At 42.6% G+C, this 15883-nt stretch overlaps 1 protein-coding gene across 3 annotated transcripts; it reads left to right on the top strand.

Moving 5' to 3' along the window:
* Positions 1–1081: 1081 nt before the first annotated feature.
* PLIN2 (perilipin 2) lies at positions 1082–15568 on the top strand. 3 transcript variants are annotated; one of them, XM_069777345.1, is made up of 9 exons: positions 1082–1162; positions 3433–3488; positions 3570–3765; positions 4428–4510; positions 5053–5338; positions 5662–5846; positions 6603–6737; positions 7442–7732; positions 14219–15568. In XM_069777345.1, exons 2-9 carry the CDS (start codon positions 3459–3461, stop codon positions 14351–14353), a joined length of 1341 nt encoding a protein of 446 aa, XP_069633446.1. In that variant the 5' UTR covers positions 1082–1162; positions 3433–3458; the 3' UTR covers positions 14354–15568. The 3 variants fall into 3 exon arrangements, with proteins under 3 accessions (XP_069633446.1, XP_069633445.1, XP_069633447.1); XM_069777344.1 differs by having other exon boundaries at positions 1099–1132; positions 3401–3488; XM_069777346.1 differs by lacking the exon at positions 14219–15568 and having other exon boundaries at positions 1099–1132; positions 3401–3488; positions 7442–8807.
* The last annotated feature ends 315 nt before the right edge of the window (positions 15569–15883 follow it).

Raw genomic sequence — 15883 nt, 5'->3', positions numbered from 1 at the left:
GCTGCTCAGGAACTAACTGGGCATCAGTCGGCGAATGGTGAGCAGTTGCATCGTGCATCACTTGTTTCGTATATTCCAATTCTTTTATTATTATTATTGTCATTTTATTGTTATTATTTTCTTCCTTTCTGTCCTATTAAACTGTTCTTATCTCAACCCATGCGTTTTACTTTTTTTTCCCCCCAATTCTCTCCCCCATCCCACTGGGGGGGGGGGAGTGAGTGAGCAGCTGCGTGGTGCTTAGTTGCTGGCTGGGGTTAAAGCACAACAGGACCTTTGTCCACAACTATTTTTCCCTGCCATTTTGATATCCTTAACTGTGATGTGCATCTCATTTGTTTATAGGTTAAAAGTGAAGTGCACCTTTGGAATTATGAGAGTTACAGCATATGAAATGCATGTTTAAATGTGCTGAGGCAATTATCTGGGAGCATGCTGAACTGAACCTGTAGCACTAGAGAAGACTGGAGGCTCGTCTCCCTTTCCGAGCAGGGAAGTCACTTTGGGACGGGTGGCCGCGTGGCAGTCTCGGAGCCAGCTGGCCCCGGTTTCAGTTCACCCTGTGTTCCAGCCCCACGTGGGACAAGCCCTGGTTAGCAGGTGCTGGGCAAAGGAAGAGAGGTGATTAATTTAAGACCAACACAGCCAAATCTCTTGCCTCGTTTTCCTCCCAACTAGATGAGCTGAAAGAATTTCATGAGAGAAGGGAGCCAGCATTTTATAGGTAACCTGTCTGTTCCTGGCTAGGCCACTGGCGGGCCTACGTGCCTCATCTGAAAGCCTGCATCAGCCACTCTTTCTGGCCCTTGAGTTTGCATTAAAGTACTTAGAACTGGTTTTCTGAAGGATCAGTGGAACAAGAGTTCCCTTTACTAAGATTTCTTTTCTTGGATGGCGCTCTCCCCGCCCGCTCAGCGGCCGGACGGGAATGACAGACGCAACCTTCCCGGTCCCCGGCCCAGTCACGCCCCGCCCCGCCCGCGCCCGGCGGTGACGTACGGCGGCGGTGACGCTCCCTCCTCTCGCGAGAGAGCGGGCGGCGGGCGGCCGGCGGCGGGCGCTCCTTATAAATAGCGGGGCGAGGCCGGGCCTCGCTAGTCGGCGGCGGCGGCGGTTCCGGTTCGCGTTCCGTGTCTCTCTCCCTCCTTTCCTCCCCGGGTGAGTACGGTGGCTCCGCGGCGCTCCGGGCCGGCTCTCGTCGGCCGCGGTGGGCGGCGGCGGCGGGAGCGGTCGCCGCCCGCTCGCCCCGCTGGGCTGACTCCGCAATATGGTGGAGCGGAGCGGGCGGGGGCTCCGGCCCCGTCTGCGGCTCGCCGCGGGGCCGCCCCCGCTGCCTCCGTCATCGCCCCTGCGGTCCCTCCGGCCCAAATCCCGGTGTATTTCGGTAGGCCGCTCGGGGCACTGCCGGGACCAGAGAGTCCCGAGATGCTTGTCCGGCCCCGGGAGAGGCATTGGACTGCCCCATCCCTGACGAGGGCCGTGGTGGCACCTGAAAACTGGTGCGGCTTCCTCCCTTGGGCACCGCGGTCAGCCGGGGCAAGCTCCTTGACTCCTCTGCGTCGCTCTTGGTGCTGCTTTCTGGTCTTTAACTTCTTTCCCTAGCGAGGGGGGAAAGTAGAAAAGAAATTCGTGGCTTAGTTTATTCACTTTCCTCTTGAGGCTCTTTTGCTGTCTCCGAAACGCTTTTGTACTGTGGGCTTTGATTCGGGCATCTCGCTTACTTGCTCCAGTGAAGTGGATCTCGCTTTTGCCAGAGCTGAAACTATTCAAGGGATCTCTGAAACTCCACAAGATCCTAGCGATCTTCCCTGTCTTGACGAGCAGGAATAATTTGACAGACTTAACTGTCTTATTTTAGTGACTAAAATTCAAACCCATGCAGTGTGTGGCTGGATCTTGTGGGACGCATTGCAAATACTGAATAATCCTTATAAAGGGCCCTTCTTCCTTCAGAGGCCAGATTCTGCAGGGTTAGCCTCTTCTCCTGTTCTACAGTATGCTTTGAGGTTCAGAGTGAAATTAAGTTGTACTCTTAAGTAATCTGACTTGTAATGCTATGTGAGAAACATAACATGTTTCTGGGGGTATTTCAATACTTGATAGGTGGAAGGAAAATTTCTCTGTTACTGTTGTAACCCTTGTCTGTTACCTGCTTGTATGTTCCATGTACAGTGGTTAATCTCATTACAGGCATTACCTTATGGCACGTGTGTGTTAATATGTGCAAATATGCCTGTAAAATGTTAACAGCATGCCTTTGTCCTTGTTCCCCATTATGTAATGGGGAAAGGTTTTACTTGACCCCAGGCAGAATATTAACACACTCCTGATACTGTCATACATATGAGAAAGAAAGCAGCTGTTGGCTTTTTAAGAAACATAGCAGAAAGCCTTGAAAACCACAGTCCTTTTGAGGACTGACCTCTAGCTTGCCTTTCTGTGCTTTCATTTATGCAGGTTTTTCTGGAACTTAAGGGTCACATGAAACCATCAATGCAAAAAGTGCTTCTTGCAGATCTAGTTCCGCCTGCATGCATGCATAGGATGACAGTGCACTTCTGTGTGTTCTTCTTATGTGGTACTGCAATGCCCCTCTCCTTTTATAGGGTTCATATGGGGAGAGCTGCTAGCTTTTTCTCCATGGGAATACATGTTAGAAAATAATTGCGTAGCGTAGGCTTGTTGAATGACTGGTGCCTGCAGCCCGTTTCAGCATGGGATGGGTAATAAGTAAGTCTAAATTGGCTTAAAGGAGAGTTACTTTCTGCAGTGGAAAAGTCCTGTGCTCTGTGTCAGAGGAATGCTAAATGCCTTACATGGGCATCAGGCATGGCATTAGAGATAATAAACTCTGTGAGTTTAGTGGAATGACTTGTGAGAATTGAGCTGAGGTCACTGAAGTAAGCACTTCGCTTCAATCTGCCATGTGTTTTTGAGATTTCGACAGCAGTGGTGACTCAAATTTCAAACTTGACTCCCGTATGCTAACAGAAGATCTAATCTGATTAAAGATATTGGTGGTGGATTCTTCATCTGACTTGGACATCCTAAACCAGAATTTTAGTGACTTGTTGGCTAGTGTTTTTTCGTCCTGGCTCAACAGATAAGCCCAAGTGTTTCTCTTTCCTCTAGAAAAACAAATTAATCCATCAGTTGGTAACTCTTTGGTAATTCTGCAATGAACTGCTGTACCTCAGAGCCTGTTTCTTGCATGTGCCCTACTTGTGTTGCCTAAACCAAACAAAGTAATTGGGAAACAAAGTTTTGGATTTATAAATTGTTATAATAAAACGTAATTCCTGTATGCAAGATTGAACATCCTAATCCCTTTGATCAATGGGGTTGATTACAAAAGGGTTGTTGGTTTCAAAGTCTGGTCATTAGGTGGAGTGGATATGAGGATGCTGTAACTCAGATATGTTTCTTTCACAGGCTGTGTAAGATTCAAGACCTGAAAAATGGCATTGGCAGCAATTGATCCACAGCAGGTACATCTGAGTTAGCCCCAGAGTTTTTTATGTCTGCTTCAGAAAAATAGGAGTCAACTAACCTGTTTCTCTTTTAAACAGAACATTGTATCAAGGGTTGTCAACCTTCCCTTGGTGAGCTCCACCTATGATATGGTGTCCACAGCTTACATTACCACAAAGGATAACCATCCTTATCTGAAGTCAGTATGTGAGATAGCAGAGAAAGGAGTGAAGACGATTACTTCAGTAGCCGTGACAAGTGCTATGCCTATCATCCAGAAACTGGAACCACAAAGTAAGGCAAAGATGGAATTGTTAACTTTAATTCAACCGATTGCTTTGTATATCCAGATGCGCTTACAGTTTAGCATGGTCGTGCTGGTCTGGAGTGCTGTTTCAGGTAGCTGACTGAACCTGTTGCCTGGCTTGTTGAGTAACTGATTACAGATGGGTATGATTTAACAACAAAAAAAATCCAGAGCCAAAGTAGTTTCCAGCTTTCGTAATACTAAACTGATTCCTCTTGATATGTGAGATGGTTGCGTAGTCTCTTGCTCAACACCTTCCTCACCTTTCACCTAGTTTAAAATGCTACGTTTTTTACTTTCTCTTGCTGAGAACAACTTGCGGTTAAATTTGGCAGCAGTGTCACAAGGCTGTTGTAACCAGAAGCCTGGTTTCATGAAGTGGCAGAAGGCCAGGTGCTTCATCTTGTTCTAACAGTTAGTTGTAAAGTATCGAATGGATTTTCTCTGCCTGCAAGTGAGCTTTTTTTTCTGGCACTGTAAACCTGCCTTGTTCTTGGGCTTTGCTGCCTCAGATCTCCCTGAAAAGTGGAGGAAACTACTTCAAGAGCGTTGTTGCATGAGCTCTGTTACAAGAGAAATTCTCAACAGGAGTTATACTAAGGAAAAAAACAACCCAAATTAAAATCAACTATTGTAATTTCTTTTATAGTTGTAGTTGCCAACAACTATGCGTGTATAGGTCTAGACAAAATTGAAGAGAGACTGCCTATACTGAATCAACCCACTGACAAGGTAAGTTCCTTCCATGTACATAGACTAAGCAGAAGAGCTATACACCCTTCCTCTTCTCTATTACCACTAAAAATACAGGGAGACAGATTTCAATAAGCCATGTCTAAAGCACAGCTCAGAAGCAATAAGGAAGTGAAAGGTGTTTCTGTAGAATTGTTTGTTGCCTTTGGGAGGCCATTAAGCCTCTTTTTTTCTTTTTGTTATTTTTTTTTTAAATTTGCCCACCATTTGACACATCTATCTATAGCTGCTGTTCACTGGTGGCATTTTTTCTTTTTTTCTTTTTTCTTTTTTTTTTTAAATTTGAGTTCTTGTCTCTTTCCTGCTCAGTGTGAAGCAAATAGTGCCTGGATTACATTCACTGAAGTGTTTTGAGCTGAAGGCTGCATGGCAGTCATATTATGTTTTGTACATATGTTTTCAGGGCAGAATTTCTCCTAGGTAACTGATAGTTGTACAATCTTTAGCATATATTTATATTTCCTGGATTATGCAGCTCTCACTAGAAAATATTTAGCGAATCAACATGTTTCCTATGGCAGGTTGTCGCCAATGCCAAGGATGTAGTTGTTGGAGCCAGAGAAGCTGTAACAACCACTGTGACTGGTGCCAAGGAAACTGTTGCTCACACCATCACTGGAGTTGTGGGCAAGACTAAAGAAGCAATGCAAGACAGCGTAGAAATGACCAAGTCAGTTGTCAATGGCAGCATTAACACTGTCCTGGGAAGTCGTGTGGTGCAAATGGTGAGCAGTGGAGTGGACAGTGCTCTCACTAAATCGGAGACCCTTGTAGACCAGTATCTCCCACTTACAGAAGCAGAACTAGGTAAGACCAATTCAAGGTTTGATTTTGTTGGAATGCTCGTATTGGAGAGAAGCAAGCAACCATTCTTTTATTACTTAACTCATACTGGGGAGGGAGCACATGCTTCCCAAACTGCCTTTTGCCTTGCTGGTTGTAATAGCATCTTCTTTGCAGGGAGCAGAGTGAAAATAAGGGTTTCCAAGAATGGTGGTCTATCAGCCTACCCTGGTGCTGAAGGACTACTAAACATGTCTAGTATTCAGCAGTTATGAAGCAAATAAAACTGCCTCATACCTCTTAAGTTTTCTTCCAGTGGTCAACTTGCTTCCTTTCTACATATCTAGAGAAAGAAGCTGCAAAAGTTGAAGGTTTTGAAGTTGGAGTTCAGAAGCCAAGCTACTACGTTAGACTGGGATCCCTGTCTTCAAAGGTCCGCACACGTGCCTACCAACAAGCCTTAAACAAAGTTAGAGATGCTAAACAGAAAAGCCAGGAGACAATCTTGCAGCTCCACCACACTGTTAGTCTGGTAAGTTTAAGCTTTCACTTGAGGTACAAAAAGCAAATATTGGCATAGTTTTAGAGTGCAGAAAACAGCCAAAAGAGGAATAGGAAAACTGGAATTGTGCTCTTGGACTAAATGCATTTTCTAGATATAAAGCACTTCCCATTCAGAGCTTTCCACCACCATTCAGGAGAGGTCCTAAATCAGGCTGAGTTGTAAACTAACCAGCAATTGCTTGTAATTTTAAGCACTGCAGAAACAGAATTGACATGTTTAAAATGCTATTCCTGTTTTAGAGTGCTGGTTTGATAGAGACTTCATTCAGTGAAGAAAGTGTCTTGCAATGTAGAAACACTTCAGTCCTTTAAGTCCTTTTTGTTAATAATGTCAGATTCTTTATGGGCTTGCTCTTCTTGCTGTGGGTATCTCTGAGTGTTCCTGTGTACTTCAGTAGTCTTATCCTAACAATGTATGTCTATGTACAGGACAAACTGTGCATAAAGAGTCATGGCCTTCTATACACTTTCAAATCCTTGTGTAGGATGCTAGTGGGGAAGGGGGAAAAAGCTGAGGCAGAGGTATACACTACACAACATCTCAAAACTGCTTCCAGTTTTCTCCTCTTTGAGGAGAAGAAACACACTCTTATATTCCCAAAAGTCTTTTATACTGAACTTTAAAAGTATTTAAAAAGGAGATTGCAGAGCAGGTAAGGTAGCATAGCTCTAATGGAACTGTTTGGACTCTTTGCTTTACTTCCTTATTTGGCTGTTATTTCAGATCGAGTATGCCAGAAAGAACATGAATAGTGCCAATCAGAAACTTCTTGATGCTCAGGAAAAGCTTTATCAATCCTGGGTAGAATGGAAGAAAAATACAGGCCAAAATGATGGTGGTGAACTGCATAGTGCTGAGGTAAATAGATGTAAATGTAAACCAGAAATAAATGGATTGTATACTGCACAGGTAATGGCAAACTAACAGTCCCCAAAGTGTGCAGCATCCTAACAGCACAGAAGCTTATGTGCAGATGTGAAATCTGAATGCTAAAGCTCAGGGCAGCTGACTAGTGACTGCTATGAAAAGTAGGGGACACCCAAACTCTTAAGAGGCTGCTTCCTGCAAACACTCTGGGGTTTGTTCTCCCTTCAAGAGAGTGCTTATCCTGTTTAGCGTGTGAACCTGTGTTGGGATATGGATATCTGGATCAGCTAGGACTCGCTTACCTTATGTGGCCAGACCAGAAATAACAGTTTGTCAGCATAAAGCAGTCTTAGACACAGACTCACTGAGTCTTATATGTAGCTTTAAACAGTGATTCATTGATTAGAATATACTTACCTGCTGTGATTTCTTATCCAGAGTTGAAACAAGAGCTTGTTTATCTGTCGCTGGGTAGAAGCTACCAATGTTTCTATTCCACAAAGTACTTGAGCATTGAAGAAATAACGAGTACTTTCAAGTCTCTGAGTCTTCAGACTTAAGACCTGTTTCACTATCTGCTATAGCTTTATTTTGCTTATACCCTCTGGACTTTGCTGCTTTATGTATCTTAAGCAACATAAAGCTGCTACAGTCATAAAGAGATACTAATGTGCTGTTATGCTTTTTGTTTCCAGCATATTGAGTCAAGAACTCTAGCTATTGCACGGAGCCTCACTCAGCAGCTTCAGACCACCTGCCTCACACTGGTCTCAAGCCTACAGGGGCTGCCACAGAATGTGCAGGATCAGGTTTACAGTGTTGGGTCAATGGCAGGTGATGTCTACCAGAGCTTTTGGTCAGCATCCTCCCTCCAAGAATTATCAGACAGCTTTCTTACCACTAGCAAAGGGCAGCTGAAGAAAATGAAGGAGTCTCTGGATGATGTGATGGATTATCTTGTTAACAACACGCCGCTCAACTGGCTGGTAGGTCCCTTTTACCCACAACTGCCTGGCATTCAGCATGCTGAGAGCAAAGGTGAAGGGGAGAAAATTTCCAGCCAGAAAGACAAACAGCCTGAACACACTGTTGAATAAACTGCATAGCATGCATGTACTCTGCTGACTGACCAAACAAGTGGCCTTACCAAGTGTAACTGTCAAAACAGCCTTGGAGAAAAATCCATAAACATATGAGTAGGGCAATGATACAGAGAAAGGACATGCTTACACATGGGCTGTATTGTCCTGTGTAGTTAAGACACTCTAAAAACTCAAACTGTCTTGAGTGCCTAAATATTAGCAGCTTACTGTTGTCAAGATGCCTTGTTTGTCTGTCAAGTTAAGAAACCTCACCATGCTTATTAATGGTATTAATACCATTAGTCTAAATGAAAACTACCATAGGTAAAAGCATCTGATTTGTAGCTTAATCTGTACCAGAATGACATAAAAGCCTTACCTACTATGAAATGCCTTTAAAAGCTCTGCAGTCTAGCTAAGTATGCTGAATTCCTTGTTTGGTGCAAATCATGTGTTTGATTATTATGGATCTGACTGTCTCAAATTCTACTGCTACACAATTCATGACAAAAGTTCTGCAAGTGCAGAAATCCGAAGCTAAAAGTGGGGTTTCTGAACAGGTCAGCTGGAGTTACTTAAATGCTGTGACAGTGTTAACTATATAAACTTTACTATTGTATAACATAGTAACCCAACCAGAGAATCATAGAATGTCTCAAGTTGGAAGGGACCCATAAGGATCATCAAGTCCAACTCCCTGCCCCTCGCAGGACTACCTAAAACTAAACCATATGACTAAGAGCATCGTCCAGATGCTCCTTGAACTCTGACAGGCTTGAGGCTGTGACCAATTCCCTGGAGAGCCTGTTCCAGTGACCGACCAAATTGTTATCAATACATGTTTTTAATATGCAGTATAAATACAAGATTCATGCTGTTTGTACCCAGGTGCCTGCTGTTGTGTGTGGTGGTGTTTTTTTTGTAGCCATCTTTTTGTAATTCATTTTGTATGTTAGTAATAAATGCTTCAGTAGCCAAAGTCTGTCTCCATTTCAGTGCTGTTTAAAACAAATGTAACTTGCTCTTCTGTGACTCCTTCAAACTGGGTCCAGCAGAAAGCAAGCTTAAAATGCAAATGAAGTAGACCGCATTGATAATGTATTTGTGTGTATGTATAGATAGGTAAAGTATGGCTGCAGCATTTACTTCCTCCCTTTGGGTTCCTGTGCATCCTTCCATTCAGTCTTAGCTTTATTGCTGCTTTTTTGGTGCTTGCTGTTGCCTACCTTAAATGATGACCTAAGCTGTGACCTGATGGATGTTCTAATATTGAGAAGAGAAGGATATGGACAAAAAAAATCCTGTCCTGCCTTTGCAGTAGGTGTTCTGTGCATGAGACTGCTGGCTACCTGCTTTGGCTTCTGGCTCCCTATAAACAGTATGCACTCCTCAGCTGCAAACACCAGTTTTAAACCTATTTACCTTCTTTTGAACTTGAGTGACTAATGTACATTAACACTCAGCTACTTGGGTGGAATTGTTCCTCAATAAATCTTGTGAACCCCTCCCCTGGAAGAGAATTGCAGTCACTAAGAAATAAGCTTTCTTGGTTTAAGGCTGTCCACGTAAGTTGTGTCTGTGTTGTTAATGCATACCCTGTGCATCTTTGAGTTGCAATCATTTAGTGTAGCAATGCTGGCCATCATTTTCAAAGAGGTCACCAAATAGTGTGAAGCAAAAATGGAGTTCAGAGGAAGCTTGTCACCTAGTGATGTGTTGCTACGTGGAACAATACCTCCACTTGGCACAATGTGGGCATGAAAGCAAATTACATATAATCTATCCTAATGTGACAGGGCTTGCTTAGCTGTTAAGTCAGGGTTTGTCTAGAAGTGTTAGGAAGACTGTTTTAAGCACAATATTAAACACAATTGTAATAAGGATTACAGAGAAAGATTCTGTAACTTCCAGCTTTAAATACTTGCTTTTTGTAAGGGGGCTGGTTAACATGAAATTAACAAGAGATGGTGAGATACCCCTTTCCAGCTAGGACCTGAGTTAAGACTTCTGGAATTCTTTCAGCAATTAATTCTGTTTACTTTAAGTATTGAATGAGTCTAGCCAGAGAATATCCTTTTTATCTCCATTTGTAATCAAAGTTGTAGAGTGCATCCACTGTTGTAGAGGTGCTCAGGAACAGAGTGGGACTAATTGGCTCTGGGAGCAGCTGACAGTTGAAAGAAGGGAACTCCCATTCTTATGTATTTTAAGATCTGAAGGCTGTGGGCCTTCATTCTGAGGTGATGAATTAAATAAGATACTCAAACTGTCCATTGTCTTTTGAGGACTGAGAAATAAACAGCACCATTTAGTATTAATGCAAGAGAATACATCTTTCTCCTTCCTTAAGCTGCACTACTGTTTTGTACTCCCTTAGCTTTACTAAATGTCAGCAAGCAGATGAAGTAGAAAGCAAGGAAAAATGTTATCAGCATAGACCTTCAAATCATTTCTCCCTCACCATGGACTATTGGGTGACTTCTGTGTAAAAGTTACTTTGACTTCTGACAGCTGACCTACAACTGGTGGCTGCAGACAGAGGAATATCTGGTTAAATGCTTACCTAATGGTTGGGCTAATAGCCTGTTGTACCAAAATGCTGTATGTGGGTTCCTGTATCAAGCTATTGTGGTGTGTCATCATTTCTTTGGATCCTGCCCCCTCCCTGAAAGTGTGTAAGTTTCTACACCCCTCCCCCCCAATAGAATTAGGAACCCTCCTTTGGAGGAAAAGAGGGCTGAATAAGAGCAAATCAGTATGTTAGTGGTTTGTTATAAACTGAATGTTTAAACTGAATTGCAACTGTAGCTTGCATGGGTATCTTCTAGCTGGTAATTTAGTACAGCATATACCTAGACTCTATTTTAATTACAGGTCTACAGACAAAACTTAGTATTTTTCTCTAGCACAGTTAGAGTGACTATTAAAATGCCTGCTGGAGGCAACAATGATGTGGACACCTTCCAAAGCCATCATTGGGGTTTTTTGGCACAGTGGACTGAAGCTGAAGGGCATGCTAATTGCTAAAAACTCTCAAATAGAAGGAGGAAAACCTAAGATATGAACAGAGCAGAGCCTGCTCATAAATTTTTCCTGCTATCTTACCTGTTTCTCTGTAATTGCCTGTAACAAACAGCTCAGCTATACTGCACAGAAACTTGCTTGTTCTTAGTCCAAAAACACTTTTGAGGATGTAGCTTGGGCTAGAAAGCTGTGAAGTCTCTCTGGAACATTTTAAAAAAGGTAAGACCAGGTATGTTGAAAATTATAGGCAATAGTTGATCCTATTTGCAGCAAGGCAGATAAAGTAGATGAAATGGAACAAAGTGTCAAAGGCTGCTAGTCACACAAAAATTGGGATGGTAAAGGTTAGAATACTAATGTAATTATCACTGGTAAGGTTATTTAGGTTCTATTTAGAATTCAGAAAATTCCTGTTTCTCTTTAAGACATCACTCAAAAATCATTCATGCTGGTTGAAATTTCCCTTTCCAGGCTCATTTAACAGAGAACTATTATTCTATCATTGCTGATAATCCTTTGCTACAAAAGTTTTAAATATAAGCATTTGTAAATAGTTCCATGTGGTACAAAAGTTTCACAAACATCATATAGCGGCACAGACATTGGTCAAATCCAAATTACAAGCTTTGTGTAAGGACTGGAGTTGCAGGGATATAGCTAGTTTGCCTCAAACGAAAGAAAGGTGGAAAGCTTTTGGAATCTCTCCCATTCCTTGAGATTGACTTTTTTTGCAATAATCTTTTCCAAACTGCAACTTAACAGTAATACTATATAGCTAGTAAAATAGGTGAAAAGATTTGCAAACAACTGATTAATTATCTTTATTAAAAAAAAAAACAAAACGACCAACCAAAACCCATCCGAAAACTTACCCAAGCCATCTAATTAAAAAGAGAAAATGGAATCTAACTTATTTTTTAAGCATGATCTGTTGGTCATTTGCGTGATCGAAAGTCTTACATGCAACAGCTTGCCAGAGGTATTGTGCACAGTGTTTTGTCAAATGTATTTCTTTCCATATTAAGATGGAAATTTTATTTCTTTTGGATGATACAGTCTCAATGACTAAAAATAAGTGCTTGTTCTGAAAGTGCACAAAATAAGAACGATCTCTCAAATTGCTAGTGGCTCAGTTCTAAAAATACATGAAGCAAGAAAAAATGGATAAATCTAAAGTCAAGCTAGTATTGACATTAACATTTGTATATGTATATGACCCTGTATATTGTATATGAAGACAGCAAAACACTGAAGTATGTCTTGCGCTATTCCATGCAAGGATTCTGCAAGTTTTGCAGTATTTTGTATAAATGATCTAATTGCATCTTGCAGAGAAATGGCATGAAGAAGAGTCCTATCTGGCCTCATTCTTTGTTGCAAGAATGGACTTGCTGTTTGTTTCAACTTCCTATCAACTGTGAAAAGTGATATGGAAGTGAAGGTCCTTTACCTAAGTAAGCCCGTAACACCAATGGTTTTGCATTGTTTTAGTAAGACTGCTGCAGATGTCAGAATATGCTGTTCTAATAAAATTTAGCATGTTCAAAACTGAGATAAATCATATTGACATCAACCCTGTTTGATGCTGACAGATATGCTTGAATTTGAACTTCTTTCATGGCTATGAACATCTTACTAGTACATTAAAGGAGTCAGCTGCTTATAATGTGTGCATGAGGGAGATGAAGAAACCACAAACTTAAAGTGATTATCCTGTTGTCGGTAAGAACAACATGGATATAAGTAATGAAAGTGTCTTAAACCTAGGATATAGTGAAAATTGTCACTGGTCAGACATGGTTACTGAACATAGGCAAATGTCCTGCTTAGTGTAGAAATAGAACAAAACAACTTGTTTAAACCATCTGTTTGAGCAAATGAATTTGCATATGGACTACTTGGCCTTAAGTCTTGTTAAGACATCCCTGTTTATACTGCAGTATGAAATACAGGGTCATGTGCTGATAATGGGAAAACTTGTTGATTTCTCCAAGTGTGGTAATTAAATTTTTAGGTGAACTGCCATAAGCAGAAAGATGCAAGATAGTTGTTGCTGGTAGAAAGATGTGTTTTGCCCATTCCTAGTGCCTTTTGATTCTTTAGGAGACAAAGATTACTGATCTCACATTGATCAAGCTTACCTTCTCAAAAGTGGTCCACGCATTTCATTGTATTCACACTAGTGCCTGATAGGTGACATGCTGCTTAAATTCTTCTGAAGCTCAGTTTTAAGTAATATTTTAATTAATATTTCTAAGTTCCTGGTGCCCTATGACTACCTACTGTCTAAGGAACTGAGTGATTCATGTTCAGTGCTTCAGTGCTGTCTACAACCCAGTAGCTAAAACAGTAATCCCTTTATCCTTTGATGTGTTCTCTGTTCTTCTGACATGTTTTCATAGCAGGCAAAGCATAGATTTGTCTTCCATACTATCTTTCATAAAAGTAAGTAATAAGCAAAGTGTTTTGCAGTTAGGGAATGGATTAAAACTGCTTCTCCATTGAGCACTGAGCTTAAGTGACACAAATTCCTAGAAGTGTCTTCAAGTTGCTGCTTCTTTGTACGTGCAGAACCAAAGTCCTGTCAGCATGCAGCCAGCATTATGTGCTGGTACTGTGCCTGGCTCCAAGTATGTCACATCACCAACATTTAAGCTAACCATGAGTCAAACTATAGATATAAGTAATTTTCACTTGGGGCAAAAATCTTCTTGTTATGAGTAAATTGCTCAAGTATATCCCATTTTTCAGATGTGCCTAAGTAATCTAAGTCCTACTAAGGGGACTTAAGGGTTGGGACTTAAGCTCCTAAGTGTCTTAGCCAACATTTTTAGAAGTAACGTCCATGTATCCACTAATGTCTCTGGCGCTGCCTAACAGTACAGAATATTATACATGCAGCTAAAAGAGAGGCCAAATTCCAGATATTTGTTTTCTCAGGAAAGGTTTGATGTGGTAGGCAGGCAGAGCAGTGCAGAGCAATCCATACCAAGCTCCTCAGGGCAGGTTCCTTTGTATATAGCCTATTGCTCCCAAGGAAAGAAGAAAGGCAAAGTAAGTTTAAAAACTTCCTCTCTTAATTTTCCACTCACCAGTTTCACTAAATACACTCCAGTAACTTCAGCTCTGTTCTATCTCTACTATAAAATCCTGTCTCCCAAGCAACTGATCTACATCTTGCATAGTATTTGGTCTGTCTTAATGCTGTGTTTCATATGTGACTGAGCATATTTCACTCTGTATTCAGTATTTTGGGTCTGATTTCTAGAGATGCTGGGCATCTTTGTCTCCTGACTTCAGTGAGGAGTACTGCACAAATTTATTTAGTTTTACTTTTAAATTGATTGAAATTTCATTCCTATGCAGGTTCCAGATTTCACTATTACAGACCTGTCTTCAGAGTCAGATGATATCCCAGACATTTTGGATTTGGATGAAGATGACCAACAAGACTTTTCACGCACAAATGGCCCTTATACTACAGGGCAAAGAGCTGAATGAAGAGAAGCGTAAAAATGTCTTTTTGATATAATGTACTTTTGCCATGTTTAACTTAGATTTCTCCTTTTTGAAGATGAACCTGCCTAGTTTAGGGATTTTGGGGATATTTTTTTTTAATCACTATTCTTTCACTTAGCTGCATCAAAATTCTGTTTTTGTTGTTTTTTTTTTTGTTTGTTTTTTTTTTTCTACCTAAGGAATGCATGCTACCTTGATTCATTAGCATGGGTGTCAAGCTCCCATTCTACAAGCCAGGTATAGCCTAACCAGGGTATCCAACTGCTCTAGTCTTTGTTAATGATTCGTTCTCCTGCTGGCAGCAGCCATGAGAACACTCCAGTGCTTTGCATAAAGGGCTGCCAACATAAGGAGTTGATGAGGATTTGCCCACGAAATTTCCCCTTTCAGTCCACATGGAAAGCACTTCTGCATCTACCTCTTTGCTGCTGGAAGGGATAAGAGACTTTGTCTCAGACTCTCTCAGGTTCTTTTTGTTAGGCTCTGTACCTACAGAGCTTTGAAGCTTAGAGCTTCCCTTTGGCAAGAGTGCTTTATGCACAAAGAAAGAGGCTCCCTTTCTCTCTACATGCCTTTAGCGTGCAAAAGTTTCGGCCATCCTGATGCTATCAGTTGTGAGGCCTGAGACTAGAAGAGAATAAATGCTTAAAAAGGAGTTTTCCAGGAATATGGATGACGGTTAAAAAAAAGAAAGGGGAAGAGAGTGTAAAAAGTAAGGACAAACGGAGGGCAAAGAGACACAAGCAGACGCGGGACAAAAGAAAATTGCGGGAAAAAAAAAAGGGAATTGAAGGTGGGGATGCTTCCGGTGACAGCGATGATCTTTCTGTGTTTAAACCTCAATCAAGTATTTGCTAAGGCATGCCGAACCCGCATTTGCTTGCAGACAGCGGCTTCTGTAGGTGCAGGGGTGAGTGGGAACGGGACTGGAGGCAGGCAGGCAGGCGTGCCGCCTTTCTGACCGAGGGTCAGACGGAACTCCTCCCGCAGAGACCGCCCCGGTGTCGCCCGGGTGAGCGCAGCAGGTCTGGAGCTGTTGCCCGGTGCTCCTTCTGTCCAGCCGCGGAAACACCACTCGGCACCGGGGACAGCCGCGAGGTGCGCCCCCCTGCTCTCTCGCCAGGGCACACTCGGTTGTTGTGAAAGCTTTGAAGTCTAGTCACTGAAATGCCTTGGAATAAAAGTCTGAACCTCTCAGCCTGCTGCCGGTGCGAGTTTTACTGCGTTTTCGTGTTCGATTTTGTAACCCGATTACCAAGGAAGCTAGCTGCGCTGCAAGGGCCCCCTGGAGGTCGCCTGCCACAAGCGCTGCCCGAAGCGCGATGCCCTCTACCATCACCTCACGCTGCTCCGGGCCGCCTCGGGGCGGGGTTTCGAGAGCCGGGCCGGTACCGCCGCCGCCGCCGCTCGGCCTCTTCAGGGGCCCCTCGGCGTGACGGCGGCGGCGGCAGCAGCGAAGCGCCAGCCGCCGCCACCCCGCGGCCTGCACCGAAGCGGCGGGCGGCCCTTGCG

The sequence above is a fragment of the Haliaeetus albicilla genome, chromosome Z, assembly GCF_947461875.1.
Source record: "Haliaeetus albicilla chromosome Z, bHalAlb1.1, whole genome shotgun sequence".
NCBI lineage: Eukaryota > Metazoa > Chordata > Aves > Accipitriformes > Accipitridae > Haliaeetus > Haliaeetus albicilla.
Note: the sequence above shows the minus strand (reverse complement) of the source record. Positions and strands in the feature narration are given on the sequence as shown.